A 27,162-nucleotide genomic window follows, 5' to 3' on the forward strand; every position below is an offset into this window, starting at 1 on the left:
TAATGACTAGGATCCTTATCTGTTAGCTCAGTCTTATCATAAATCTATATATATATATATATATTTTATGACTTATAGAGGATGCCTTTCACTATTGCCCTTTCTTGCCACTGGCTCACATCCTGCCACTGGAGGATGTGAAGGGGAAAAGGGGCCACTTCCTTTTTCTCCTTGTTAAATATGAGTCTGCTTCTATGTCACTTCCGGCCTGGATCACCACTTCTCTGTTCCGTTTCCTAGAATCCTCTTTGACTCCTAGTCCTGTCTAACTTGCTATTTCATTGGCCAAACAGAACTTCATTTAAGAGTCAATAAGGTAAACATACACAGAAATACTTCCCCCAACAGCCAGGTATACCTGTAGCCAGCCACAGGAGGCATGGCTATGGTGACACCTACAGAAACTGGTGATAGTGTTGAGGGGTCATGGAGAGACTGTGAAAGTTCTGTGGTCACTTGGCACACATGGAATTCTGGCAGCTGATGTATCCTTTGAGCACAGGGATTCATCTAAAGTTGGAGACTACAACATAGAGATGAAGAGGGATTTGGATTCCAAATAATGTTGGGGGTTATTTAAAGAATGAAGAATATCCACTGGAGAGGAAGCAATGTGTATTTCATATAGCAGGCATGAATTCTGGTCCAGAAGGGCGACTTTGCCTCAGTTTGCCTACTTGTTCTGATTTGCATGACCTACACTTGAGCAGAGAATATTAATCCAATTTGTTCATGGGGTTATGAATTTGAGGGTGGCAGCTAATGTTGTTGGGTACTCTCTCTGGGAATGTAGGTACTGTGGAAGTTTCATGGGCTGCTGACCCACCTTACCTGTTGGTGTTGCTGGTGTGACATGTACATGAGTAACGGATGCTTTCCTGAGATTTGGAAATACAGACATATTCCTTTTACTTTGAATGGGAATATACTCTGTGCCCATCCATGTATGTTGGAAATCCTTAGTTTCTGGATTTTACAAAATAATGCAGTCATGAGATTGTTTTGAGTATCAGAAGATAATTTGGAAATTTCAGCTTTTTGAGAAATTGCAGTTCATGAGGATAAATGCACTTGGAGCAAAGACCCAGCTTCCCCAATCTCCACTCATTCCAGCACTGTCTCCAGTCTCCATTCCCCAAAATCCACTGCTACTCTGTTTCCCTTCAGAAAAGAGAAGGCTTCCCAGGGATATCAACCTAACATCATGACAAAGTAAAGTAAATCAAGACACAAACCCTCATACAAGCCTGACCAACGTAACTCAGTAGAAGGAAAAGTGTCTCAAGAGCAGTCAAAAGAATCACCACAAGACCTTCTGGAATCCCATAGGCAAACCCCTATGAGCCTTGCTTAGTTCATTCTGTTGGCAAAGTTCTCCTGTTTTCTGCAAACCCGCAGTGTTCACCCCCTCCTTCCACAGGATTCATAGACCTGAAGCAAATATTTTTGCTCCTATCAGCTGCTAGGAGAAGCATCTCTGATGACAATTGGGCTAAGCACCAATTTGTGATTATAGCAGAATATACATATGAATCCTTTCATTGACTTATTTCTTGGTCAATTTTATTTTGTTCTACCATAGTTTTCTAAGCCATTCAAGTTCTTATTCCTTGGCTGTTCAGGTACTATCAGGCATGGTTTTCCTCTCAGAGCTAGAGCTTCAACTGTAAGCAGTCATTTGTTGAACACTGCAGAAGCTCTGATCCACCATTGCACCAGAATGTTTTCCAGGCAGGACAAGTGTGATTGTAAAATTTTGTGGCTTCCTTGGTGTCCCAATCCAATATTGGGCGCTTTATGTGGTTATAGAAGATGGCTGGTTCAGCTTCATTATTGTTGTTTACTAGGAGTCCTCACTAAGTACTCACCCCTACAGGTTCTGGGAAATTCTCATTGCACTGTTTCCACAAAGCCTGTTAAAAGTTCCCCCATTGCAGACATCTCTCCCATCTTCTTCCCCTCTGCCCCATCCTTACTCACCTGATCTTTTGTAGTTACATCGCTACCTGCCATCATTGCATCCAGAAAATCTCAATTTTATACACAGAGAGATCCATGTATCTCCCCTGTAAATGGAGTTCTTATTTGCTCTAAAATAATGAAAACTTGGAGTAAGATATAGAGGAAAATGCTGAGAAATCATAGAGAAAGTTTAAGCCAAAGCCACCTTTATCTCACTAGTTTCCAACTGGAAAAGTGCGAGTTTCTGTTTCTTTTTGCTTATATCCCCTCTCTCCTTAGCCATCATACTTCTATCTCATTGCACCCATTTCACTTCCTCTTTCAGCCAGCCTTCTGTACAGACCTCTAGACCCCTTCACTTGCTAGGGGCAAGCTCCATCTTTTTTCTTCAGACAAGCTGAATTTGTACAAGGAAGTTATCAACACACTTCCCTAGAGCTGTTCTAGTAACTTAGCCTCTCTGGTTCTAAGGATTGTGCTGTGATTAACTGTGATCACTGGGATTGTATTTTACTTAAATTCTGTTAATACATATTTTAAAAAGTAAAGAAAATCTGGAACTATAACTGTCTAGTCTTCAATTCCATCAATGACCAAAGAAGGAATTATTACAACCTAAGTAAACAGGCAGTGCATTGCAGGCAACTTCCTAGACTTTACAAACGACAGAGACACCTGAGTTCCTGACAGACACACAAACCTTTTCTGCAACACTGAGCATCCATCTTCAGTCTACACCACTAGTGTATTTCTCAGATATTTCAGTGAAGCAGGGAATTTGAAATACTGGTCTGCCTTATATTGGCAAATTTAATCAGTTGCTTTTCTCTGTATCCTGAATAAAAGTAACATATCTTAAAATAAGGTTCTACAGAAATATACATTTAGTATACAGTTGCTACCATGTTTTTGGTTGCACACATGTATGTGATATTTTAGAATGCCATCACCTATGATGATGTGCATATCGACTTCACATGGAAAGAGTGGACTTTGCTGGACACTTCTCAGAAGAATCTCTACAAAGATGTGATGGTGGAGACCTACAGGAACCTCAATGATCTAGGTAAGACTGTATTTTATTTCATATTTTGAAATAATAGGACAACATCAATTGGTTATTGGTGTTCTTCTTTAACTTTATTTAGAGAGAAAAAATAATGTGGTAAATATATAAGCCAAAGTTCTAAAGTTCAATGAAGACAGTAACTTAAATTTTGCACATGTTTCAACAATAAATATACATTTTCTGCTACTATATTTTAGGATACAATTGGGAAGACAATAGCATTGAAGAACATTGTGCAAGTTGTAAAACACATGAAAGGTAATTTTCATTTATGAGCTCACAGAAATGTGTCTCTGAAGAAATTGGGATGTGTCCTGAATTTTGAAACAGAAACAACAGTGTAATTGATCACAGCTTAAATTGCATTGATGGTTATTAAATTCTCAATAAACCATATAATTCAATTTCAGGTAGATGAACTGTATTTGCAAAATAATATTTAAAGAAAGAATACAACAAAAAATACCTTAAGAGAAATTACCACTTGAATAATCATACCATGAGAGCTATACTGTAGAAATATAATCCCACATATTTCTTACTATGCATATCACTTAAGTCATGGTTGATGTGATAAGCACATCTCCACACCTTCAACTGAGAAAACACTTCATAGAAAATTTAGTTTTACTCATGAACTTGCTGTTACTTTTGTAAATTTAGTGACAGGGCCCTTACTGTCAAAAGCCAAGGGGCAGTTATTGCAGAATAACCTTAATCTCTCTAGCACATGTCTACAAGGAACAGAAAATGAAACTGAAGTAAATGTGGAAGCCTCTTCATTATAAACTTCCTTTACTAAGTATATCATGTATTAGTTAGGATACAAGCCACATGACCAAAGGAATAAGGAGGATATAATATTCCACCCTCACAGAATATTTAAAAGACATGTACTAGTCCCAATTTAAGCATACTTGTTGAATTTGATTCATGTGTACAAGTATTTTATTTTCCTGCTTCATTGCTAATACACCAACAAGTTCATGCTGCAGAAAAGTCCAATGAGTCTAGAACTGTGGACATACTTTTGTTTGTTCTAGGTCATTAGCAAATGTAATATGATTCAACATGTAGGAAAACTTCAAAATTCAATAATGGTGATAAAGATCTGAATCTTTCCAGTTCTCTTCAATAGGTAAAAAATCAACTGTAAAAAAGGGTTCTAAATATTAGAAACATATAATAGAGGATTATACCTACATTGGTATCTTCAAAGATGAAAAACGACCTCTTCAAAGATGAAAAACAACACTTAATGTAGGGGAAAACATGAGTGTAAACCAGTGATAAGCCTGTAAGATTTGATTCTTCTGCACAATTGCAACAAATTATAACGATTTACACAGATATCAAGATTCAACATTGTATTGAATGTGGTAAAACATTTACAAGCCCATTTTCCTTGCAGGCATGAAGGAAGACAAACTGGGGAGAAGCCTTATGTATATACACAATGTCTTAAAGCCTTTGCGTGTTACAGTCATCTTCAAATGCATAAAAGAACACATAGTGGAGAGAAACCCTATGAATGTAATCTATGTGGAAAAGATTTTGCTCATTATAGTTATCTTAAAACGCATAAAAGGACACACACTGGAGAGAAACCCTATGAGTGTAATCATTGTGGTCAAGCCTTTTCTCAGCACAGTCATCTTCAAACGCATGAAAGGAGACATACTGGAGAGAAACCTTATGAATGTAATCAGTGTGGTAAAGCCTTTGCTCAGCAAAGTACTCTTCAAATGCATAAAAGGACACACACTGGAGAGAAACCCAATGAATGTAATCAGTGTGGTCAAGCCTTTTCTCGGCACAGTCATCTTCAATCGCATAAAAGAAGACATACTGGAGAGAAACCCTATGAATGTTATCAGTGTGGTAAAGCCTTTTCTCATCTGAGTTCACTTCATGTGCATAAAAGGACACATACTGGAGAGAAACCATATGAATGTAATCAGTGTGGTAAAGCCTTTGCCCGTTGCAGTCAACTTCAAATTCATAAAAGGACACATACTGGAGAGAAACCTTATGAATGTAATCAGTGTGGTAAAGCTTTTTCACAGAATGGTAGTCTTCAAATACATAAAAGGAGACATACTGGAGAGAAACCTTATGAATGTAATCAGTGTGGTAAGGCTTTTTCACACCATGGTAATCTTCAAATGCATAAAAGGAGACATACTGGAGAGAAACCCTATGAATGTATTTAATGTGGTAAAGCCTTTGCTCAGCATATTTCACTTCAAATGCTTGAAGGAACACATCAAGGACAAAAGACTTATGAAGGAAATCAATGTGGTAAAATCTTCGCATTTCAAATTGTTTTTAAAGTGCATAAAAGAGCACATAATTGAGAGAAACCATATGAACCTTATCAATTCCATAAAGTCTTTGCTTGGCAAATTTATCTTCAGATACATAAAAGGACACATAATAGGAAGAAACTCTGAGATTGTATTCAGTGTGGAAAGGCCTTTGTGTGTCAATGTTTTTTGAAAACCATAAAATAACACATACTGTATAAAAACCATTTTAAGGTAATCAGTGTGGAAAAGGTTTTCCATATACCCAGGAGTCTTTGAAATCATTTCAAAAAACATTCATCAGTGAAACTATAAATTTAGTCAGTTTGGTTTAATTTTGCATTTCATACAAGATTATACTTTGTAGGCAATCACCCTGATGAAGCCTTTCCAAGTTTCAATCATTTTTGAGTACCTGAAAAAGATTGTGAGGGTTTCTCATTATCACGTATTTGGTAGAATTTTAGCCACCACACTCCAAGTCAATTACACAACAATATTTCTTTTGTAGCAGTAATTTGACAGTGTCAACAATCTGTGCAAACATTATGATGTCCATTTTTATATTGTTGCTGCAGCATACTCATGGAAAAATGAGTTTATGAACTTATGAAGCCATATTTGTACTGTAAAATGGCGAGGCAAGGAAACAACCCCCCCATCCAGAAACCAGACCCAATGAGAGAAAGTCATTTTGGCCCTATAGCTGGAGCCAAAGTAACACATCCTGAAATAAGCCAAATGGAAAAAAGGGCCAGTGAAAGAAACACACTTTGAGACTGAAATAAAAGACAAAGAAAACTGAGCATGAAATGAAAAATATCATATGCAAACTCTGTGGTTTTTCAGATGGAATCTACCATTTTCCACAATGGTAGTAGGAGATACTTTCCTGAATTCCACCCTCTCAAATGAATCTCATTCATCATTTTCAGTCATGACCTTCTTTTGTCAGAGTGAATGTGAAATTCCCTAGTGTAGTGAAGCAGAGAATCAACATACACCTCCATTGGGAAACTCCCTTAGGGGAGCAGAGTGGGAGAAAAAACTTGTCCTTGGTGAAGTAGCACAGTGCTACATTTCTGGAGCAGTTTCCTCCATAGTTGAGAGTAGCAGAAAAGTGACAGTTTGGGCTGGAGCTAAATAAAAATATTTATCATTTCATAGAAACTCCCTAGTGGAGAAGAGAAGAGAAGAGAAGAAAAGAGAAGAGAAGAGAAAAGAGAAGAGAAGAGAAGAGAAGAGAAGAGAAGAGAAGAGAAGAGAAGCAATGGACACGTTTGGCAGTAAAGTCTCTTAGCAGAGTGGAGCAAATCTCAGTTGCAATGGTTCTTTCTCTCTGAGAAATGAGATGGAGTGCTACATCCTGCACAGAGACCATCCCCCTTTAACACAACTTCATGTAGAGCCTAACATCCTGACAGTCAGAATAACTTTTTCCTCACATCTGTGTGATTCCTAGATTCCTTCCCTTCACAGCAGCATATGTAGCCTGACATTGGACACTCAGGATAGAATTTTCTTCAGACCTCTTGGTATCCAAAGAATCAGTAATACCATTCCTTCTCAAAACTCGTGATACCATTCTATTCAAAGCTGCAGGTATCCCGGCTATTTTCCCTTCTCAGATGAAGGTATAGACTGACTTACGACATTAGGGGTACATTTCCCTCCATAGCTGTAACATTTGCACTGTGATTTTAAATGATAGTTTATCACTTTTAGGTTTATCCTTCACTTCAAGTGCATTAATTAACTAGTTCAGATGTAAAACTTATTAATTTGTATTATTTTCTCTCCTCTTTTTGTTATAATATCTACACCACCTTATAAAATTTATTTTGGCCCTTGTTAACAGAGAGGTATAGAAGCATCATTAAAATTTGAATGGCACCTAAAGCAGGGGTCTAAAAACTCAAATCCCTAAGACGCAGCATGAGGCAGAGAGTGAGAACTGATATTAGAAGTCACTGCTTTGGGAGTTCTATTTTGAAATATTAGAGGTGCATGCCAAAGAGTGCTATATCTGTAGCAAGTCAATTTAGTGAATTTTATTTTGTTGTCCTTATATTCCTTGTGTGACTTTTGTTCATTTTGTACTTTTGCTTAGTGATAGCTATTTTTCTGTTGAAATGTATATAATGTTACACCCCCGATCTTCTAAGGGGTACATTTTTTTTTAAATATCAGCTGTTCGAGATCATATTTTTCAAATAATTATTTGTCTGAAAGGGTGGTGGTTTGTTGTTCCTGGTTACGTTTTCCATATTTTCACAAATATATTTCTGATTTTCATGTTTATTAAGCAGCCTGGCTCAGGTGTCAGTAATGATGAGGGATACATTTGAATTCATGATCCTCATTCATCTGTTGCTTGAGTACAAGTACAAGTGTAGATTATATACTCCCTATATGTGCTGTTTTCTCAACATATTTGAGGAATGTTAATGTTAAACTGCTCAATAGAAGATAATATAAGAAACATTAAATACCTCATGTGTGTATTCAAAAGTGTATTTTCTTATATCTGATGTTGTTTCTGGGAATATAAACTTGTCCTTGTGGATGAGCAGTCAGTGTTCTAAGTGCTATGTCATTCATAGCAATAAATGTGATTGGCTGATATAACTTCATCTTTATCTCAACCCTGATGCCTTGGAATAAATATATGATTGATTTTATCAGAAACTAACTGAGACCTGGTGCTTATGTAATTTTCCAGGCCCACATCTCCACAAATTGAGGCAAAAGTACAAAATAAATTATCGTGAACGAAGCTGACAATAAAAGTCTTTAAAAAGATGGTTGACTAACCAAAACCACAAGAGTGAGTTTGTCTCCCATGTGGTAACTAGGCATGAATAGGTTACCATAAGCTCACATGTTAGATATACACCTTCTTGAGTTTATACCTCATTGAAGAGAGAATAGGAATTTGCAGGCATGAAGTCTCTCTTGTTTGAATGAGCTTATATTCTCCTTCTCTGATATAGATCTCGGAATGGTGGTGACTAGAGATGACATGGAGTTGTGAGGAGATCCTGACACTTGATGTCTAAGGTTTAGACCATAAGGTATTTACAAAGAGATGTGGAGATTGGAAGAAATTTTAGGGAGGGAGCTTGGGGTTTGAAAGCACAAGGATCAAATGTCCGAGAGCTTTCTTCAGTTGTAACTGAGGACAAGTTGGCATAAACTGTACTCTGTTTCCACTCAGCTGTGTTGGGTCAGCCTCCTACACTCCTTCCACTCTTTAAGTTTTGGCAACTCATGTTGTTGTCAGTGACAGTACCCTGCAACATTAGAACTGTAAAGCTCCTCAGTCTCCATCTCAGCAATCCCTGGTACCTGCCTGACTCACATGAATAAGCTTATTCTAAGTGACATTTATATCACCCAGTTTAACTAACATCTAGTGAAAGCATAGGCACCATGAAATTCTAAATTTCCGGGGAATTTCATTTTGGGAAATGACTGATAGTATCAGATGAGAATCTCTATACTGAAGCAATATCCATGACCTGCCTAACAATCTTGATGGAGAGATGGGAACTGACATTTTGGGGAGGCTTTTAGAAATGGGACAGGCTTTAATTTATGTCTTAGTTATACTACTTAGTTGTGCATATCTATTGCCTCCTATCCAAATCTGTTGGGACCCAAGGATGGATTAATTACCTTATGTCTTCATCACTGTTCCAAATAGTATCAGACAGGTATCATCCCACTAGTTTTCTATACAAAACTGCATATTCAATTCTGAAACCATAACACAACAAGCAGAAATGGACTCAGCAGACCTTACTCAAATGTTTGTACATACTTAATTCACACATACTTAACAGAAAGAAGGGGGAAAAAGTGGGAAAAAAGAGTGAAACGTATACAATGTAATTTAAATAAAATGTAAAACAACAAATGTGTAATAAAAGTGTGGTGAGAGAGTGAGCTTAACAATTAAGAACACTGGTATTGTTATATTGGAAAGACATTATATTACTAGAAAGCATGGTTCCTCTCCATCTCCTGTAACTTCAGTTCCAAGTGAACTTATTCCCTCTTCTGGCCTCTGCTGGTACTGCACACATCCAAATACCAGAAACTGCATATACATGAAATAAACTTTAAAAATGAAATTCTTTCTGGTCCTTCATAAAAGGATGTGGCCTTCCTCTGAGCCAGCATGCTCAGAGACAAAGAATCCTTATTCTGAGGGAAGAATACCTCAGAATCGCTATTGATTTAATTGTGCATAAGTGGGTTTTTTGTATTTGAGTTCTATGTGCTTTTATGTGAGACTCCAGTTTTCAGATGGAATAAGAGGCCCTCCGCAAATTCACAAGATGAGAAATCCTCCTGACTTTGTGTATTCAATGTGTTGGAAAAATATGTGTTGAACAATGGGCACATAGGAAATCTGGCTCATTTGTAAACCTCTGATATGTTTCAAATCTCTCAGCCATAATCTGTAAATATTTCTGAGAGGGTAAAATCATGCACTTAATAAAAGATGATCACATTTGTCTTCCCTGTATCTATGTGGGTGAAATGAGAGAAGCAACTCCAAATAGTTGTGTTCTGACCTCCACACATGTGCTGTTTTCCTTATGCCCACAATTGCAGAAATAGAAACACATAAACATCAGACAAACAAATACACACATACACACCAGACACACACACACACACACACACACACACACACACACACACACACGGAGTAAGTAGGAGAAACAAATAGGGATTTAACAAATCTAAACAGAAAAATATCTGCTTAACATTAAAAAGTGATCTCAACAGAAACACAGGAAAACTCTCTTTTCACAGAAGAGATGCTAGGAGCCTTAGGACACTGTTAGGTTTCTTTCTTTTGATTTCTTATTTTGGTGGGAAGTTTTGAGACAGTGATTCTCTGTGGTTTTGGTTTCTTTACTCAAAATATCTGTAGCCCTACTATATACAGATATACATTCCTTGAGAAAGACATAAGAGAAACACCACCCTTTACAATTGCCACAAACAACATAAAATATCTTGGAGTAACACTAACCAAAAAAGGGAAAGTCCTGTACAGTAGGAATTTTGATTCTCTAAAGTAAGAAATCAAATAAGATACCAGAAAATGGAAAGATATCCCATGTTCTTTGATAGGTAGGATCAACATAGTAAAAATGGCAATCTTGCCAAAAGCAATCTACAGATTCAATGCAATCCCCATCAAATTCCCAGCAAAATTTTTCACAGACCTTGACAGTACAATTCTAAACTTTACATGGAGAACCAAAAGACCCAGGATAGCGAAAACAACACTGTACAATAAAGAAACTTCTGGAGGCATCACCATGCCTGGCGTCAAACTCTATTACAGTGCTATAGTTCTGTAAATAGATTGGTATCCACACAAAAATTGACAGGTAGACCAATGGGATCGAGTTGAAACCGCTGATATTAACCTACAAACACCTGATTTTTCTCAAATAAGCTAAATATATATGATGGAATAAAGAAAGCATCTTCAACAAATGGTTCTGGCATTACTGGATGCTGGCATGCAGAAGACTGCAGATGAATCCATGTCTATCATCATGCACAAAATGTAAGTCCAAATGGATCAAAGATCTCAACATAAATCTAGCCACACTGAACGTATTAGAAGACAAAGTGGCAAATATCCTTGAACGAACTGGTACAGGAGACTGCTTCCTGAACACTACACCAGTAGCACAGACATTGAGATCAACAATTAATTAATTTCAGGACCTCCTGAAACTGAGAAGCTTCTGTAAGGCAAAGGAAATAGTCAGCAAGACAAAATGGCAGCTCACAGACTGGGAAAAGATATTCACCAACCCCATATCTGACAGTTGGCTGATTTCCAAAATATAGAAAGAACTCAAGAAGCTAGTCTCCAAAACACCAAGCCATCCAAATAAAAAGTGGGGTACAGAACTAAATAGACAGTTCTCAATAAAGGAATCTAAAATGACTGAAAGATACACATAAAGTGTTCAACATCCTTAGCCATCAGGGAAATGCATATCCTGTCAGAATGGTGAAAATCAAAATCACCAATGACAGTTTATGCTGGAGAGGATGTGGAGAAAGGGGAACACTCCTCCACTGGTGGAGGGAGTGCCAACTTCTGCAGCCACTTTTTAAATCAGTATGGTGACTCCATAAGAAAATGGGAATCAGTCTACCAAAAAATCCAGCAGTTCCACTATTGAGCATATACCCAAAAGAAGCACATTCATACAACAAAGACATCTGTTCAACGATGTTCATTGCAGCACAATTTGTAATAGCCAAAAACTGGAAGCAGCCTAGATGCCCCTCAACTCAAGAATGGATAGGGAAAATGCAGTACATTTAAACAATGGATTACTACTCAGTGGGGAAAAAAAAAAACAATGTAATCCTGAAATTTGCAGGAAAATGGATGGAAATATTAGAAACCATTCTGAGGGAGGTAATCCAATCACAAAAAGACAAATATGGTATGTACACACTCATATGTAGATTTTAGACATAGGGTAAAAATTACCAGCCTACAATCCACACTTCCAGAGAAGCTAGTAAACAAGGAGGAACCTAGACAGACATACATGGTACCCTGGGAAGGGGAAAGGGACAAGATCTCCTGGGCAAATTGGGAGTATGGGGGGGGAGAGGGAGCCATCAGAATGAGAATGGTAGAAGCCGAGGTGTGAGGAGGACTTGAGGCAGCAGGAAGTTTGGTTTGGAGGAAGAGTAGAGGAGAGAAATATAAGAGATACCATAATGCAGGGAGCCATTATAGGTTTAAAGAGAAATCAGGCACTAGGGAAATGTCTGTACATCTACAAAGATGACACCAAGGTACAGTCTAAGCTACAGAGTACAGTCTACCTTTAATGTCCTCACCTGATAATGAAATTGATGCCTGATGTATATGCCATCCTAGAACCTTCACTCAGCAGCTGGTGGAAGTGGAAGCAGACACGCACTGCTAAACAATGAACTGAACAGGGATCTAGTTGCTTAGGAGGAGGAGTGATGAGCAAAGTCGTCAAGAATATCATGATGGTGAAACCCACAGAAACAGCTGACCTGAACTAGCGGGAGCTCTTGGACCCAGAGTATTCACTCAGAAACCAGTATTGAACCGATCCAGACCCCATGAATGTGGGTGTCAGTGAGGAGGCCTCAGAAATCTATGTGGCCTCTTGTAGTAGATTAGTACTTATCCCTAGAATAGGAATGGACTTTGGGAGCCCATTCCACATAGGGAGATACTCCCTCAGCCTAGACTACCAGGGAGGGTCTAGACTGTATCTCAAAGGATATGACAGACTCTAAAGACCAAACATGGAGGGCTTCACTCTCCCTCGGGAGCAAAAATGGTATGGGATAGTTAGGGCAGTAGTGGGGAGGCAGGGGAGTAGGGGATGGAGAGGAAACTGGGATTGACATGTAAAACAATTTTGTTTCTAAATTGAATAAAAAATGGAGAAAGAAAAAGTTAAAAAGTACAACAATTAATGTAGCAAAATGTATGAATGAAACACCAGGAAACCTTAGAACTTCACAAACAATGGGATGGAGAGATGGCTCAGAGGTTAAGAGCACTGACTGCCCTTTCAGAAGTCCTGAGTTCAATTCCCAGCAACCACATGGTGGCTCACAACCATCCGTTATGAGATCTGGTGCCCTCTTCTGGTGTGCAGATATACATGGAAGAACTTCACAAACAAGTACATAAAACATAAGGTTGTCTCCATTTTGGGAACTTCAGCATCTGGGATATATCTAAGTGGTCATCAATAAGCTGGAATGGTATAATGATGCATTTACTTACATGTATACTGGACTGAAGTAATAGTCGGTTACAGTTGTGCAGCAGAAAAAATATTTAAAGCCAGAGAGACCTGTGCTTTCTACCTAACTCCAGGAGGAAATATTGTGAGGTGATAAGCGTTGTCAGTTTAGAATTTGAAGATGTAATAGATTGTGACAGACACATCATAAGTGTTTCCTGGCAACTGAGACAGAAATCTCTCTTCCCATATCATGGGCCCAAGATACAGGGAGTACCTGAAATGGAGTTTTGTACATGGGGATTTTAATATCCTAAGTTATGTGCCATTGTACAACTTTTACTGTCACCATACAATGGAGTTGATTCTACAACTGAGCTTATGACAAAAGGTTTGGGCATTTCCAAAACAACTGGAACTGTTCAACAACAAGAGGGTACATCATCCCACTAAATATAGTCTGTGAAGGACCTGCACCAAGTCTTTTATTAGTATATTTTCTCTTCCCTAAGAAGTAAAACCCTATTGTGTATTCTCTATTTAGTTCTGTACCCCACTTTTTATTTGGTGTTTTGGAGACTAGTTTCTTCAGTTCTTTGTATATTTTAGAAATCAGCTCTGGGCTACATGTGGGGTTGGTCAAGATCTTTTCCCATTCTGTAGGATGCAGTCTGTCTTGTCTTGTTAACTCTATCTTTTGCCTTACAAAATCCTCTCAGGTTCAGGGGGTCATCTGCTGAGAGCAGAGAAGGTTAAAAGACACTTGGATATGTCTCTCCTGTTGGAAGAGAATGTGGACTGATGCCTGATCTGTAGTGGAGTTGCTGCAAGGTCTTCAGGACTTGGTCCAAAGGATGCAAACGCAAAGACAACAGGTACTTATGCAGAACCAACTGGACCATCTTCCTCTGATCAACGTGAACTGGTAAACTCCCCAACTAATCAAACATCCCTGAAAGCTACCCCATTTACAGTTTCAAAATCTGTTTCAGGGATGAGGGTCACCTCGGCCTCTGCCCGTGGGAGGCAGAGACCTTCCAAATATCTGGAAGACAAACACAGAAGATTCCCCTCTCCAGAACAGGACCTCATTTCTTTTTCCTGTAGTAAAGCAGACCAAAATCTTTCCATTAGTCCTGAAAGAAAACTTAGGCAAGCTCACACAGACCAAGCATTTCCAAAATCTACAAATCTAGAACAAAAGATTTCTAAGCAATTTCCATTTGCAAATATGCGGCTGACCAATAATTTTACACCAGTAAAGATATTAAAAAGTTTGTCATTTCATAAAGAGAATCCCCATTCCTACCTGACTATACAAGTGGCTACTGGCAGGTCTCTAGTACCACCCACAAGTGAGGGAGGAGTTTTGGATGATACCTCACCTCCAGAGAAATCTGTGAATAAATTTTGCTTTACCCATTGTTCTTTCAGCTCCATGCAGTTCACTCAAGGGCCTATAACACTTTCCATTCCTGCAGACTGGACATACAAACATTTGCCCCACGCAGAGGAAGAGGTCACTCATACATCCAGTTACAAAGTGGGGCCTAGGCTTTCCTCATCTAGGAGAAGCAGATGGAAACATGAAACCACAGCACAAGGAAGCCTCAGTAGATCAAAATCAGAACACAATGCCCTAAATTTGCAAAAATATGACCCATGAACTCCCTGCACTGCCTTAAAAGCTAAGGGAGCGCTAACAACAAACACTTACAATGAATGGGACATAGATAGCTAAATGGCGACATCTGATTCTCCACACAATTCTTCTTCCTCAAAAGAGGCCCAGGTTAATTCTAGCTCTACTGGAGAGGCCTTAGCAAATTCCACAATGGAGGGAGGAGCTGTGGCCAATGCCTCCCCTACGAGAGAGCTGTGGACCTATATTGCTGTGCCCCTGACACTTTTCAGCCTTTTCAGTTCAATCAAGGAACAACAGAACTTTCCCTACCTGTAGATGGGACACTGAGACACCCTCTCAGGTGGAGGAACTGACACATTCTCCCTCTATAAAAGAGGAACCTAGGCCTTCCTCTTCTATGAAATCCATAATTCAACAGGTAGCCACTGAACAAGGAAGCCTAAATAGATCACAACATGATGACAATTGCTCAGGCCAGAAATCCAATGACCCACCAACTCCTACCAATGTTTTAATAGCTGAGGAAGGACTAACACCCAATACAAAAGATGAATGGGATTTTGACATTGTTCTGAGTACATCTGGGTCTCTAAAGCTTCCATTATTCTCAGAACAAGCACAGGATAGGTCCATCTCTTCTGGTGAAACCCAAGCACATTACAGATGGGAGAAAGATGCTTTGGATAATCTTTTATATTCAGAGTGGTCTCAGGAACCATTTTCCTCTGGTTCCTGTTCTTTTGGGCCATTGCATTTCACTCCAGGACCTGTAACACTATCCATTCCATCATACTGGACATGCACACATACGCCCTACCCAGATGAAGGTATCAATCAATCTCCTTTTTACAAAGTGTGACCCAGGGATTCCTGCTCTAGGAGAAGCAGATTAAAACAGGAAATGACTTCACATGGAAGCCTCAGTAGATCAAAACCAGGACACAATGGCCGAGAGTTGAAAAAATATTACCCACAAACTCCAAGCCCTGCCTTACAAGATGAGAAGGTGCTAACAAGAAACACTATGAATGGGACACTGATATTTTATTGGGGACATCTGAGTCTCCAGAAACTACTGCATCATCAAAAGAGGTCCAAGTAGTTTCCAGATCTACTGGAGAGGCCTTAGCATCGTCCACATTTGAAGGAGGAGTTCTGGATTATTTCACCCATGCAGATTTTGTTGTAGACCGATTTTTCTCTGTCACTGACTCTTTTCAGCCTTTGCAGTTCAATCAAGGAACAACAAAACAGTCCACACCTGTAGAGTGGATGTTCACAAATATGCCCTCTCAGAATGAAGAGCTGACACATTATCCCTATATAAAAGAGGACCCTAGGCCATGCTCTTCTATGAAATCCAGAATTCAACAAACAGCTACTGAACAAGGAATCCTGAGTAGTTCAGACCCTGATGAAATTTTTTCGAGCCAGAAATCCTACGACCAACAACCTCCCACCAATGTCTTAAGAGTTGAGGGAGTCCTAACATCCAACACGAAAGATGGATGTGACTTTGACATTGTACTTTGTACATCTGGGTCTCTATACCTTCCAATATTCTCAGAGCAGACACAGGTTGCTTCCATCTCTATTGATGGGGACAAAACAGAGTACACAAGTCAGGGAATTCTGAGTAATCCGTCACCTTCAGAGGTGTGTCAGGAACCATTTTGCTCTGTTTATGGATCTTTTCTGCTCTTTCAGACCACTCAAAGATCTATAACATTCCTGCAGATTGGACATACACATATATGCCCTTCCCAGAGGAAGAGATCACACATTCTCCCTTATAAAAATTGGGTTCCAGATGCTCCAACTCTATGAGGAGCAGATTGAAACAGGAAACCAGAGTAGAAAGAAGAATCAGAAGTTCACATCGAGATCACAATGGCATTGCACGGCAATCCTATGACCCACAAAATCCATGCAATGCCTTTAGAGTTGAGGGAGGCCTAAAACCATGCATATCTGATTAATTGTTAATTGGTATTACCACGGGGCCATCAGAGTGTTCAGAATTTCCTTCATCCTCAGAAGAGGCGCAAGATATTTCCACCTCTCCTGGAGGGGCCTTATCAACATTTACAAGTGAGAGATGTGGTCTGGCTGAGGACTCTACTGTAGAAGGTTCACTAAAACAATTTTGCTCTGTTCCTGATTCTTCTCAGCCTTTGAACTTCATACAAGGGCCTACAAAACTGTCCATTCCTGTAGATTGGAAGTTCACACATAGTTTCTCTCAAGTAGAAGAGTGGACAACTTCTTTTTTCAAAAATAACCCCATGCCAGCCTCTTCTATGAAAAGCAGTATTCAACAGAAAGATACAGCACAAAGAAAACTAAATAGATCACATCCTGATGCCAATTCCTTAGAACATAATTGCAATGACCCAAAACATTTAACCTCTTCTTTAACAGTTGAGGAAGTCCTAACATCCAAAATAAAAGATGAATGGTACTTTGACATTGTTCTTGGTATATCTGTGTCTCTAAACCTTCCTTTATTCTCAGAACAGGAACAGGTTACTTCCATCTCTACTAGCAAAGCCCAAACAGAGTCCAAATGCGTTGTAGGTTATTTGGATGATTCCACACCTTTACAGGGATATCCGGATTCATACTGCCCTGGCCATGGTTATTTTGGGCCCTTACACTTCACTCAATGGCCTGTAACATTATCCATTCCAGAAGATTGGACATACACACATATGTTCAACCCGAACTAAGATATCACTCACTCTCCCTCCTACAAATTGGGGCCCAGGGTTTCCTGCTCTAGGACAAGGAGATTGAACCCTGAAACTAAACCATGATCAAGTCTCAATAGATCAAATGCAGATCAAAATGGCCTAGAGTTGCAAAAACACAACAAACCGACTCCTTTCACTGCTTTAAGAGCTGAGGGAGTTGTAATACCAAACAATTCTTATAAATAGGACATTGATATTATAATGGGGACATCTGATTCTCCAGATATTCCTGAATCTTCTGAGGAGGCCCAGGTTTCTTCCTGCTCTACTAGAGGGGCCTTAACATCATCCCCAATTGAGGGAGAAGTTCTGGATGATGCCTCTCTTTCAGTGGGGGACCAATTTTGCTCTGTCCCTGACTCTGTATAGCCTGTGACCTTCAATCAAGGACAAACAACACAGTCCATACAGGTAGATTGGACTTTTACACATATGCCCTCTCAGGTGGAAGAGCTAAAAACTTCTCCCTCTATAAAAGAAGACCCCAGGTCATCCTCTTGTATAAGAACCAAAATTCTGCTGACAATTACTCAGGCCAGTTATCCGATGACACACAACCTCCCACCAATGTCTTAGCAGCTAAGGTAGGCTTAATATTAATACAAAAGATAAATGGGACTTTGACATTATTTTTGGAACATCTGTGTCTCTAGACTTTCCTATATTCTCAGAAGAGTCACAGGATACTTCTCTCTCTACTGGAGGAGCACAAACAAATTGCATAATGGAGGGAGTTCTGAATGATCCCTCACATTCAAAGCGGTGTGGCTCTGGAAATTTGCTTCTCCGTAAGTTCACTCAAGGACCTATAACACTATCCATTCTTGTAGACTGGACACACACACTTATGCCCTCTACACAGGAAGAGATCACTGATATTCCCTTTTACCAAATGGGTTCCACGCATTTCTCCACTAGAAGGAGATAGAAACAAGAAACCAGCACCGAAGGAAGCCACAGTAGATCACATCAGGGCCACAATGGCATTGCACAGCAATACTATGACCCACAATCTCCATTCAATACGTTAAGACTGATGGAGGCCTAAAACCTAGCATTGGTATTACCATGAAGACAGACATTTATACACCCTCAGAAGAGGCCCAAATTAGTTCTTAGTCTACCTGACTAAAGCTATAACATCATCCACCCATGAGGGAGAAATACTTGCGTATTGTTCCCCTCAGCGAACCTATTTTGCACTGTCCCTGATTCTTCTTAGCCTGTGTACTTCACTCAAGGGACTATAACACTGTACATTCCTGTAGACTGGATGCTCATACATATGCCCTCCGATGTATAATAGACAATACCTTTGCCCACTTAGAAAAGTGGCCCAATGTTGTCATCCTCTATGAGAAGCAGATGTATATTACAAACTACAACATGGGTAAGCCTCAATGGATCAGCACCAGTTTACCATGACCTGTACCAGAATATCATTGAGCCACAAACTCCTTTGCCTTCCTTAAAAGCAGAGTGAACACTAACATTTAACACATGTGATGGATGGGACTTTGTCATGCATTTTGTGTTTTCCTTTTCTGAGGTCTTACCTTCATCTTCAATACAGACACAGGTTTACTACAACAGTGTAGGAGAGGTCCTATCAGGTACCAAAAGTGAGAGAGGTGTTTGTGATGATGCCTCTCCTTGGAGGGTGAGGTGCAAACCTTTTGCTCCACCAGGAGTTCTTTTGGCATTTGTAGTTCACTCAAAGTTCTGTATTGTTGTCCATGCCTGCAGACCAGAATTTCACACAGGTGTTATTCCACGTAGAATAGCTCACCCATTCTCCATCTTATAATAGTGTCTCCATCTGTTCCTCTATTAGGAGAAGCAAATGGAAACAGAAAATCAGTGCAAAATGAAGGCTCAGTAGATCACATAATGATTAAAATGGCTTAGGCTAGAAAACCTATGTCCCACAAATCCCCAGCTCAGTCGTAATACCTGAGGAAATCATCACAAACAACACATTTCATGAAAGGGACTTAAGCTTTACTCCAGGTACATCTGGGTCCCTAGACATTCCATCATACTCCCATTAAGTACAAGTTACTTTCATCTACACTAAAAACATCTTACCAATTTCTACATGTCTTATATGAGTTCTAGATTGTCCCACATATACATGCTGTATTGTGGAACACTTTTCCTGTCCCTGATTCTTTTGGGCCTTTGAAGTTCACACAGGGACCTTTAAAACTGTCCACATTGGCATAGTGTATCTTTCAACATCTCCCTTCCTATGAAGATGTTACTTTCCAGTCTACTTCCAGGACTCTGGAGACAATACATTACAAGCTAAGGAGAAGAGATGCAAACAAATAGAAACTCAGTAAGGGAGCATAACTATTTTCCATCAAAACATTCAGACAAAATACTGTAGGGAGTTAGATGTTTGCATTATTCACAGCAGGCAAAAGTTTCCTAAACATTAATCAAGGGTATCTGAGATCTATCCAGTCAAGGAGAAGCTAGGTGAGATAGTTAAATTTCATGTCAGGAGCCCAAGAATTTCATATTAAGCAGAACAAAGGTTTGTATATTCCCATCCAAACAAGTATTCCTAGAATATATATTTATTCTCAACTGGGACTACTAAGAAATTCCTGCTCTAATTAGAGGAGGTTAGAGGTACACCTGAGTGTATGACTGTAAAATCATGGCTCCTCACTATTTTGAACAAGAAGAAATGAAGTACTATGCTCAAGGTTCTGAATCTTTCTCTTTCTGTGGAAAGAGGGACAAAGGTAAGACCTAGACTTAAACTCATCAAAACTAACCTTGTAAATCTACTTTGAAAATTCTCATATGTGAAATTAACTTATTTCTTTTAACCACATGAGCATAGCATCAGATTATCAGGAGTGAACTAAGAATGGCATGCAGGACTCCATATGCAATGGGGAGAATTTAGACATTAATTATCTCTGCTATACTGTGAGAGATAATATACTATGAAGAAGTAAGATACAGAGCATAACGTGTATATAAAGTGATTCTACAATATTAAATGGTGATTAAAGTAAACCCTATCACTAAACAATGATATAATGTCTTCTTTGCATTCATGCTAAGCTTAGTTCTATACTGTTTCCAAGGAAAATTAACAGTGATTGTTACCTTTTCCCTCTGTGCTTGGCAGCCCTTATGTATTCCCTTTTCCAAGGGAGATTGGGGGAACACTAATTTGAAGACCCATTGAAAACCAGGCCATTTACTGACAAGTTTTCACCAAAATTGGGAAGTTCCTCTTCTTTGTGATAACATCTTTCAATTTGTTTATATGTTTGAGAAGCTAGGCCCAGGAATTTACATACAAACTCTGAGAAGAATGTAAAGATTTCACTCATGCCTTCAATGGAGTTGCTAGAGACAGATGTTTTCTATGCTTTAAAGAAGAATTCAAATATGACAAGAATTTTCCTGGATCATGTTCTTCCTTAAAATGTAAATTATGGCATTCACCCTTACAACAGAACCATTGGAGATATTCTGCCTCCCAAATTTTGCGTGACATTTTTCACCCTATGAAAGACAGGAGTTAGAACTTCTCCAAATGACTCAATGAGCTCTCCTAGTTCCCTTTTCTGAGCATAGGCACATTGATTTCCCTACTTACTGAGAAACATTGTTCACTATAGTGGCAGGTCATAGAGAACAATGAGAGGAAGAAGAACCTGGAGTCTATCTACTTCCTTCAATTCAATCAGTAAAAACTGTTCTCACCATTGCAGCCTAGAACTGTTAGATTGACTGAACACTAATGTAACTACGCAATTTATCTTGAAACAGAAACAAAAAATAATTCAACAATTCTAAGAGTATTGACATATCTCTTGCAGATCCCTCGCTAGATATGAACATACCAAATCACAGGGATGACTTGGAATCTGAGAATGTTCTAGGGTATAATGGACTTAATTTTACAAGGTATGCAAATGTCTGCTGAAAATGTATCAGATTTTCCTATGTGGCCAAGGGAGTATAATTCCCAATTTTTGAAAGTGTGTCTGATGCACATGAGTCAATGCCTCAGAAATTCTATATACCTATATTCTTCATTTTTCCACCTATAACAAAGTGAGCATCAAACATTTCTTCCAAGGTCAAAGAGTGCACAGACCCCTAGCTATAAAATTGTTTCTTGGTTACTACATAACTATAGAATTTCAGCTCTAATAAGGTAGAATGTAAACAGCTGACATTGAGGAAGTGTGATAAGTCATCCTTCTGATAATTTTGGCTAAAACTTGAGAACTGCTGTTCCATTATAAAAGAATCTTTGAATCTGACATTGATTTCCAGGGACAGCCTAGTATGCATAATACAGACTGAGACTTTTTTCTGAGGGATTATGGGATATCCCCTGTCTTATGTACTATGTAAACATGTTCTCTAACTAAGTAGTGGTTCCTTGGGCCTTTGTTTTATGATACTTTTAGTCTTATATTTAAACTGACAGATGTTGATCTATGAGAGACTTCCTCTCTGAATGATGTCTAGCCTAGATATGCCAGAACCTAGTATTTGCAAACAGAGTCAAGAATTCATGTCTTCTATCATTTAGCCAGTCAACAGAAATCGAGAATTCTGCCGTTAATACCTACATCTAAAGGGCTGACCGAAAATAGATGAAGCAAATTTCTCAGCCTGCATCATTCACAAACACCATTTGAATGCTAGCTAGTCTTCCCCAGATTCAAGACTAACATCTGAAGAAGTGTTTCAAAACCTGGTTATATATCTTGGGATATTCCTCTACTGCTAATCCCTTTTAAGTCAGGGAAGTATGATTTATGCACCCACTGACTAAGGGGATTATGACATTCACCTTTGTTTAAGAGGGTCTCACAATTATTCTTTCATAGAAGGTGTCTAGTACTCCCATTCTGCCATTATTACTCCTCACCTTTTCACTTTTAGATAAGGCATAAGACATAGTTCTTAGACAAAAGACTGCTTTTGACTTTTGTCCTTTATGCCAAGGGGATTTAAACTTTTATTTTTCTCTTCCATGGCCCTCACATTTGTCCATTTGTACAATTTGGTATAAATCATTTTACTACTCAGTAACAGGGACTAAAGTGAAGGGGGCCTTATGCTTCTTCCTCTGTGGAAAAAATTGGGTACTTCGAGACAACAGGATACATTAGAAAGCTTACAATGCATCTCTTGCAAATCAGTCTTTTCCAGGTATTCTATATTATCTAAGGTGTTTTGGGACAAAATTATCAGATAATTGAAAACTCCAAAATGTTTTCTTTTGGCAAGTGAGTTTCTCAAGCAATCATGTTTTCAAAGACACTTCAGAGTTACACCTGTGAACTCTAGTTGACCTTTCTGAATATGGTCACTTGTCATTGCACATGAAAGCCTCCCCAGCAACTTCAACACCTGTAAGAGATGTGACCACATTACATCCATGAATATATAGCAGAGAATAAAATATAGACATGGATTCATCTGCCTAAAACCTAGTAAATATACTTGAAAAGTTGTTATCAATTGTAGAGACAAAGAAAGTCTTGTGGAAGCATGCCCAGAAGACCAATCGTACTTCAGGAAAAATATTCTGGATTGTTTCTGGACTCACCAAGTTTTGACTCATGGTATGCATATCTGTAGCTAGGGCCATAATGGGAAGCTAATGAGGCAGAACCCAAATATTCTCCCACTAACCAAGGTAACCTAGGATTTTCAGCACTTTCAAGGGTTAATTGGATTTCTACATACTGAAATAATGTGTATAAGGTGTTTCCTCCTCTTAATAAGGAGATTCAGAAACATTGCTTTACCCAGGCTGGTTTTAGAAGTTTCCACTCTGCCAAAGCAGATACAGAAAACACTCAACCAAAGTGTCACTATATATTCCTCTTTGGAAATGAGCAATCTTCTGTGTATATGTGAGTCAGTGAGAAGCTCATTTTTTTTCTTCTATTACAATCCTGCATTAGAAATTATATATCTCTACAAGGTACAATTAAATTAGTAAATTTGCCCTTCTGCAACTCAGAGATGTTCTTATGCCAAAGATGATATTAAACAGGCTTCTCTGCCTAATACGACTTTGCATTACCTTCCCATTTGATTTTATATATCCATGGGGAATTTCCATGCATAATATCTAAGTACACAGCCTTAAATATCCCCTCTCACTACTAACATGTGTTGGAAAGACATTTATTAATAACTGAAATGCTTGCTTATACTGATGTGACATTCAAAGACCCTGGTACTCATATTGGATCCTGTAGTAAATAATCTAAACAGTAAGTATCCACACTTTGTTCTACACCATGTAGCTTAGGTTAAACTTGGAAAGTCCACATGGAAAGCAATTTTTGTTCTTCCTCTTTGATAAATGGTTAGAGCACGTCAAGGTTAATATGGGATCTGTAAGGATAAGAGCCTTACAAATTGGAATGAAGATTTAGAACCACAGATAGAGAGATAATATGTTTGGTTATACAATATGGTGAGGCACATAACTCCCTTTTCCTTCTCATTTTAAAATTTGGTTTGGAACTCTTTGTAACACTACAAGATGGCCTAGTACTTTGCTTTCTTCTCTAATCTACCTTACACAATTCCATTGAGGATTTTTTCAAGAGTATTTTATGTGTGCTATAATGTAGTTTACACCAATCTCCACAGACTCATAAGGTAAGTCTCAGACATTCTTCCTATGGTAAATGTGCATCCTAGTTTTAAGTTCTCACCACTGGAATCCACTCTAGATAGAGTTCGCAGATCCCAATCATAGTGAGCATATGAAGGATTGGAGGACACTGCCAGCAATCCATTCACAAGAAATATTGCAGTTTCCATTTGTACCCTGATCTGGGTTGTTGAGCACAAAACTAAGGAGACAGTATCGTTGGCACAGGAGCACCAGCTGTTAAAAAACATTGAAGTTGATACTTGTTTTCTTCCAAATTTCCCCAAAGTCATGGATATCCTAACATGTGAAGAACTGCTAGATGAAGAAGCAATGATGGCACCCTTCTTTACTGTAGACTTCACAGGAAGAATTTCAACATTTGCCAAAAGGTATGTCCTTCATCAATGGCAATTATGGTACCTAATTTTGACCTATTTTTGGCGTCAGATTTTCTCTGTTAAAAATATTCTCACTATCTGCCCTATTGATAAAGGGGAAAATTGCCCCTTCGGCCAGGACCCCATTCAGTTCTTCTCCATTTGGCCACCCTGATGGCATACTGTTACTTTGAATAAAGTGAAACTCATGACACCCTCTTTTTATGAGATGGTCATGAAAACTTTGTCTTCTTACTTTAAGGGACCAATTACTTATCTATAAGCACAATATGACCCTTAATGCACTTGCTCTACCAAGAGTGTCACAGAAAATCATGCTCTACAAACCTAGGGTCTTAAAGTATTGCAATTTTTTAAAAGTACTCTCACATCTTTCCCTTTGTTTCAAGTGACCTGACACATATTCCTTTGATTAGCTTGTACAGCAAGGTAGATCCATAATTTGAAGCTCTTTATTAGGATACTACAGACGAACTTCCATTGACCCAGTGGCTTTTCACCTCCCCTTCTAACACACAGGAACTACAATTCCACTTCAAGTGCCAACATCTTCTTAAAAGAAATTCTGAGAAAGGTGTCCTACATGCATTGAACATTTGGAAGATGTGTCTATTATAACCTAAATGTTCTCTTGGAATCTGCTGCAGTACCTTGGTCTTCCTCTCCTTTATAAGGAACCCTGACAAATTTCTGTCAAATGAATCTAGAAAGTCTATTTACATTGCCCAGTTTACATTCAGCTTTTCCTCTCTCTGTACAATATGTACTTAAAAGTTTGACTTATGTCCAAAAGCACTCTGATTTCTTATAACCACCCAGGTCTCTGTTGTAAAACTACCTATTAAAGGATAAGAAATTGACCTTCACAATAGGCCTATATATATCTCACCAATGCGTACGAAGAATTAACATATCAAAAAATGGAGATGTCCCATCATCTTCTTGTAAATATGGGAACATTGGACATATACACTTTTCTGAAGGCTTTACAAAGCTCTTTAGGTTTTCCAAAATCATTGAAAGTAGGAATTCACCAAAAGGGTCCAAGAATATGCTCATTTACCCTTGGTCCTTCCAACTATCTTCCCTCAACCTTAATTTAAGAATGCATTTCCCTATGGAAAATGACTGCAAATATGCTTGATTTCATAAAAAGTTAACAGTCCTCAATGCACAAAGCAGTCTCATAAATTCTATGTATTCTTTAGAAAAATAGACTCATCAATATTATCTAATAGGGTGTCATTTAAACCCAAGGGACACTATCCTGCTGCATTTTAGTTCTGAATTATCACCACATGAGCTTTTTCTCACAAAAGGTCCTTATGGTCCTCTGATTCAGGGTCATCAGCTTGTTCCCAGCTAACTAGAGATACCAGTCATTCCATTCACCACAATTGACACAGAGAACACTGGATCTTAATGTACCAGGGCTGAGGATTTTGAGGTAGAACCCAGTCCTGAATTATATTGCCTTATGGTAGAAAAACTGATGTGGACCCCAACATTCATACATATGTCTAAACAGCTGAATAAACTTAAGAGATCCCTCTGACAATGGATTCTGTGAGCTATTCCTATATTCTATGCAGGCATGTACCATTTCTAATTTCTTTAGTAATTCTGATGATTTACCTCCTCTGACTTGTGGATCACAAGACCTCTCTCTCTAGGACTGGGATATATTGAAATACTACATATGTGGATTCCAATCTGCTCCTCAATTCATTGTGACTGAAATACATATCTTAAGTCTATTGGTCCCCAAGATCACATGATGTAACCTAGAGCTTTTAGACCTTTCTCATAGAATGCTATCTTCCATCAATCTCTATCCAAATGGACCTCTGTTTTCTTCTCATCCAGGAGATCTCAGGCCTTCTTCTCAACCTGTTTTGACTAAAGGAGACTGAGGCATTCTACTTCTCATCAAGATAACATTGGTCTGCTCTAATTTGTGGCATCTGAACCCTATTGTTCACCTAATGTCAGGATCCCAAATCTACAGCTTTCAATCAAGCCCATCATTTTGCACTCAGAGTTGAGTATCAAAAGAAAACATTACAGTGACAGCTACATTGTGGACATGAACAGATAAAATAATGGCATTCACATTGTTGCATAATCTCTCCAAAATGACAAAATATAGACATGACTTTGTTGCTTTTTAATGTTCTTATATTCTTCTTGTTTCTCTATTTGTATTAAGTTTAGAAAAAAGTAATTTGAAAAGACTTATCTTAAACTTTTCCTGCAATTAAATATCAACAGCCATGTTGATATTTTTATTTTTTAATTTAAATTAAAATCATTCATATTTTACATTTAAATCTCTGTTCCCTCTCCCACCCATACCCCCACCAGCTCCCAATCCCACCGCCACTCACTCTTCAGAGAAGGTGAGGCCTCCAGTGGGGCATCATCAAAGACTTTCACATTTTTTTTTGCAGAACCAAGGCCCTCTCTGCAGTATCTAGGTTGAAAAAGTAACCCTGCATATTGAAAGGGATTCAAAAAGCCATTTCATGGAATAAAGATAAATTCGAGTTCTACTTCCAGTGGC

At 38.6% G+C, this 27,162-nt stretch overlaps 1 protein-coding gene and 1 long non-coding RNA gene across 3 annotated transcripts; both read left to right on the forward strand.

Moving 5' to 3' along the window:
* Nucleotides 1–248: 248 nt before the first annotated feature.
* On the forward strand, nt 249–7,841 carry LOC100752592 (zinc finger protein 120-like). 2 transcript variants are annotated; one of them, XM_027433763.2, is made up of 3 exons: nt 249–3,028; nt 3,229–3,289; nt 4,443–7,841. In XM_027433763.2, the coding sequence occupies exons 1-3, from the start codon at nt 2,995–2,997 to the stop codon at nt 5,242–5,244; spliced, it is 897 nt and encodes a 298-aa protein (XP_027289564.1). In that variant the 5' UTR covers nt 249–2,994; the 3' UTR covers nt 5,245–7,841. The 2 variants fall into 2 exon arrangements, with proteins under 2 accessions (XP_027289564.1, XP_035309683.1); XM_035453792.1 differs by lacking the exon at nt 3,229–3,289.
* Nucleotides 7,842–21,122: 13,281 nt separating this feature from the next.
* Nucleotides 21,123–27,150, forward strand: LOC118239805. Its single transcript, XR_004772643.1, has 3 exons — nt 21,123–21,470; nt 24,488–24,590; nt 26,466–27,150. It is a non-coding gene; the product is annotated as an uncharacterized LOC118239805 (long non-coding RNA).
* Nucleotides 27,151–27,162: the final 12 nt, after the last annotated feature.

This window comes from Cricetulus griseus, unplaced genomic scaffold, assembly GCF_003668045.3.
Source record: "Cricetulus griseus strain 17A/GY unplaced genomic scaffold, alternate assembly CriGri-PICRH-1.0 unplaced_scaffold_262, whole genome shotgun sequence".
Classification (NCBI taxonomy): Eukaryota; Metazoa; Chordata; class Mammalia; order Rodentia; family Cricetidae; genus Cricetulus; species Cricetulus griseus.

Bases quoted from the DNA above. Each gene is read 5' to 3' on its own strand.
- LOC100752592 (XM_027433763.2), top strand. From the start codon at position 2,995: ATGGTGGAGACCTACAGGAACCTCAATGATCTAG. The intron at 3,029-3,228 runs GTAAGACTGTAT...ACTATATTTTAG, and splicing joins CAGGAACCTCAATGATCTAG to GATACAATTGGGAAGACAAT. The intron at 3,290-4,442 runs GTAATTTTCATT...TTTTCCTTGCAG, and splicing joins AGTTGTAAAACACATGAAAG to GCATGAAGGAAGACAAACTG.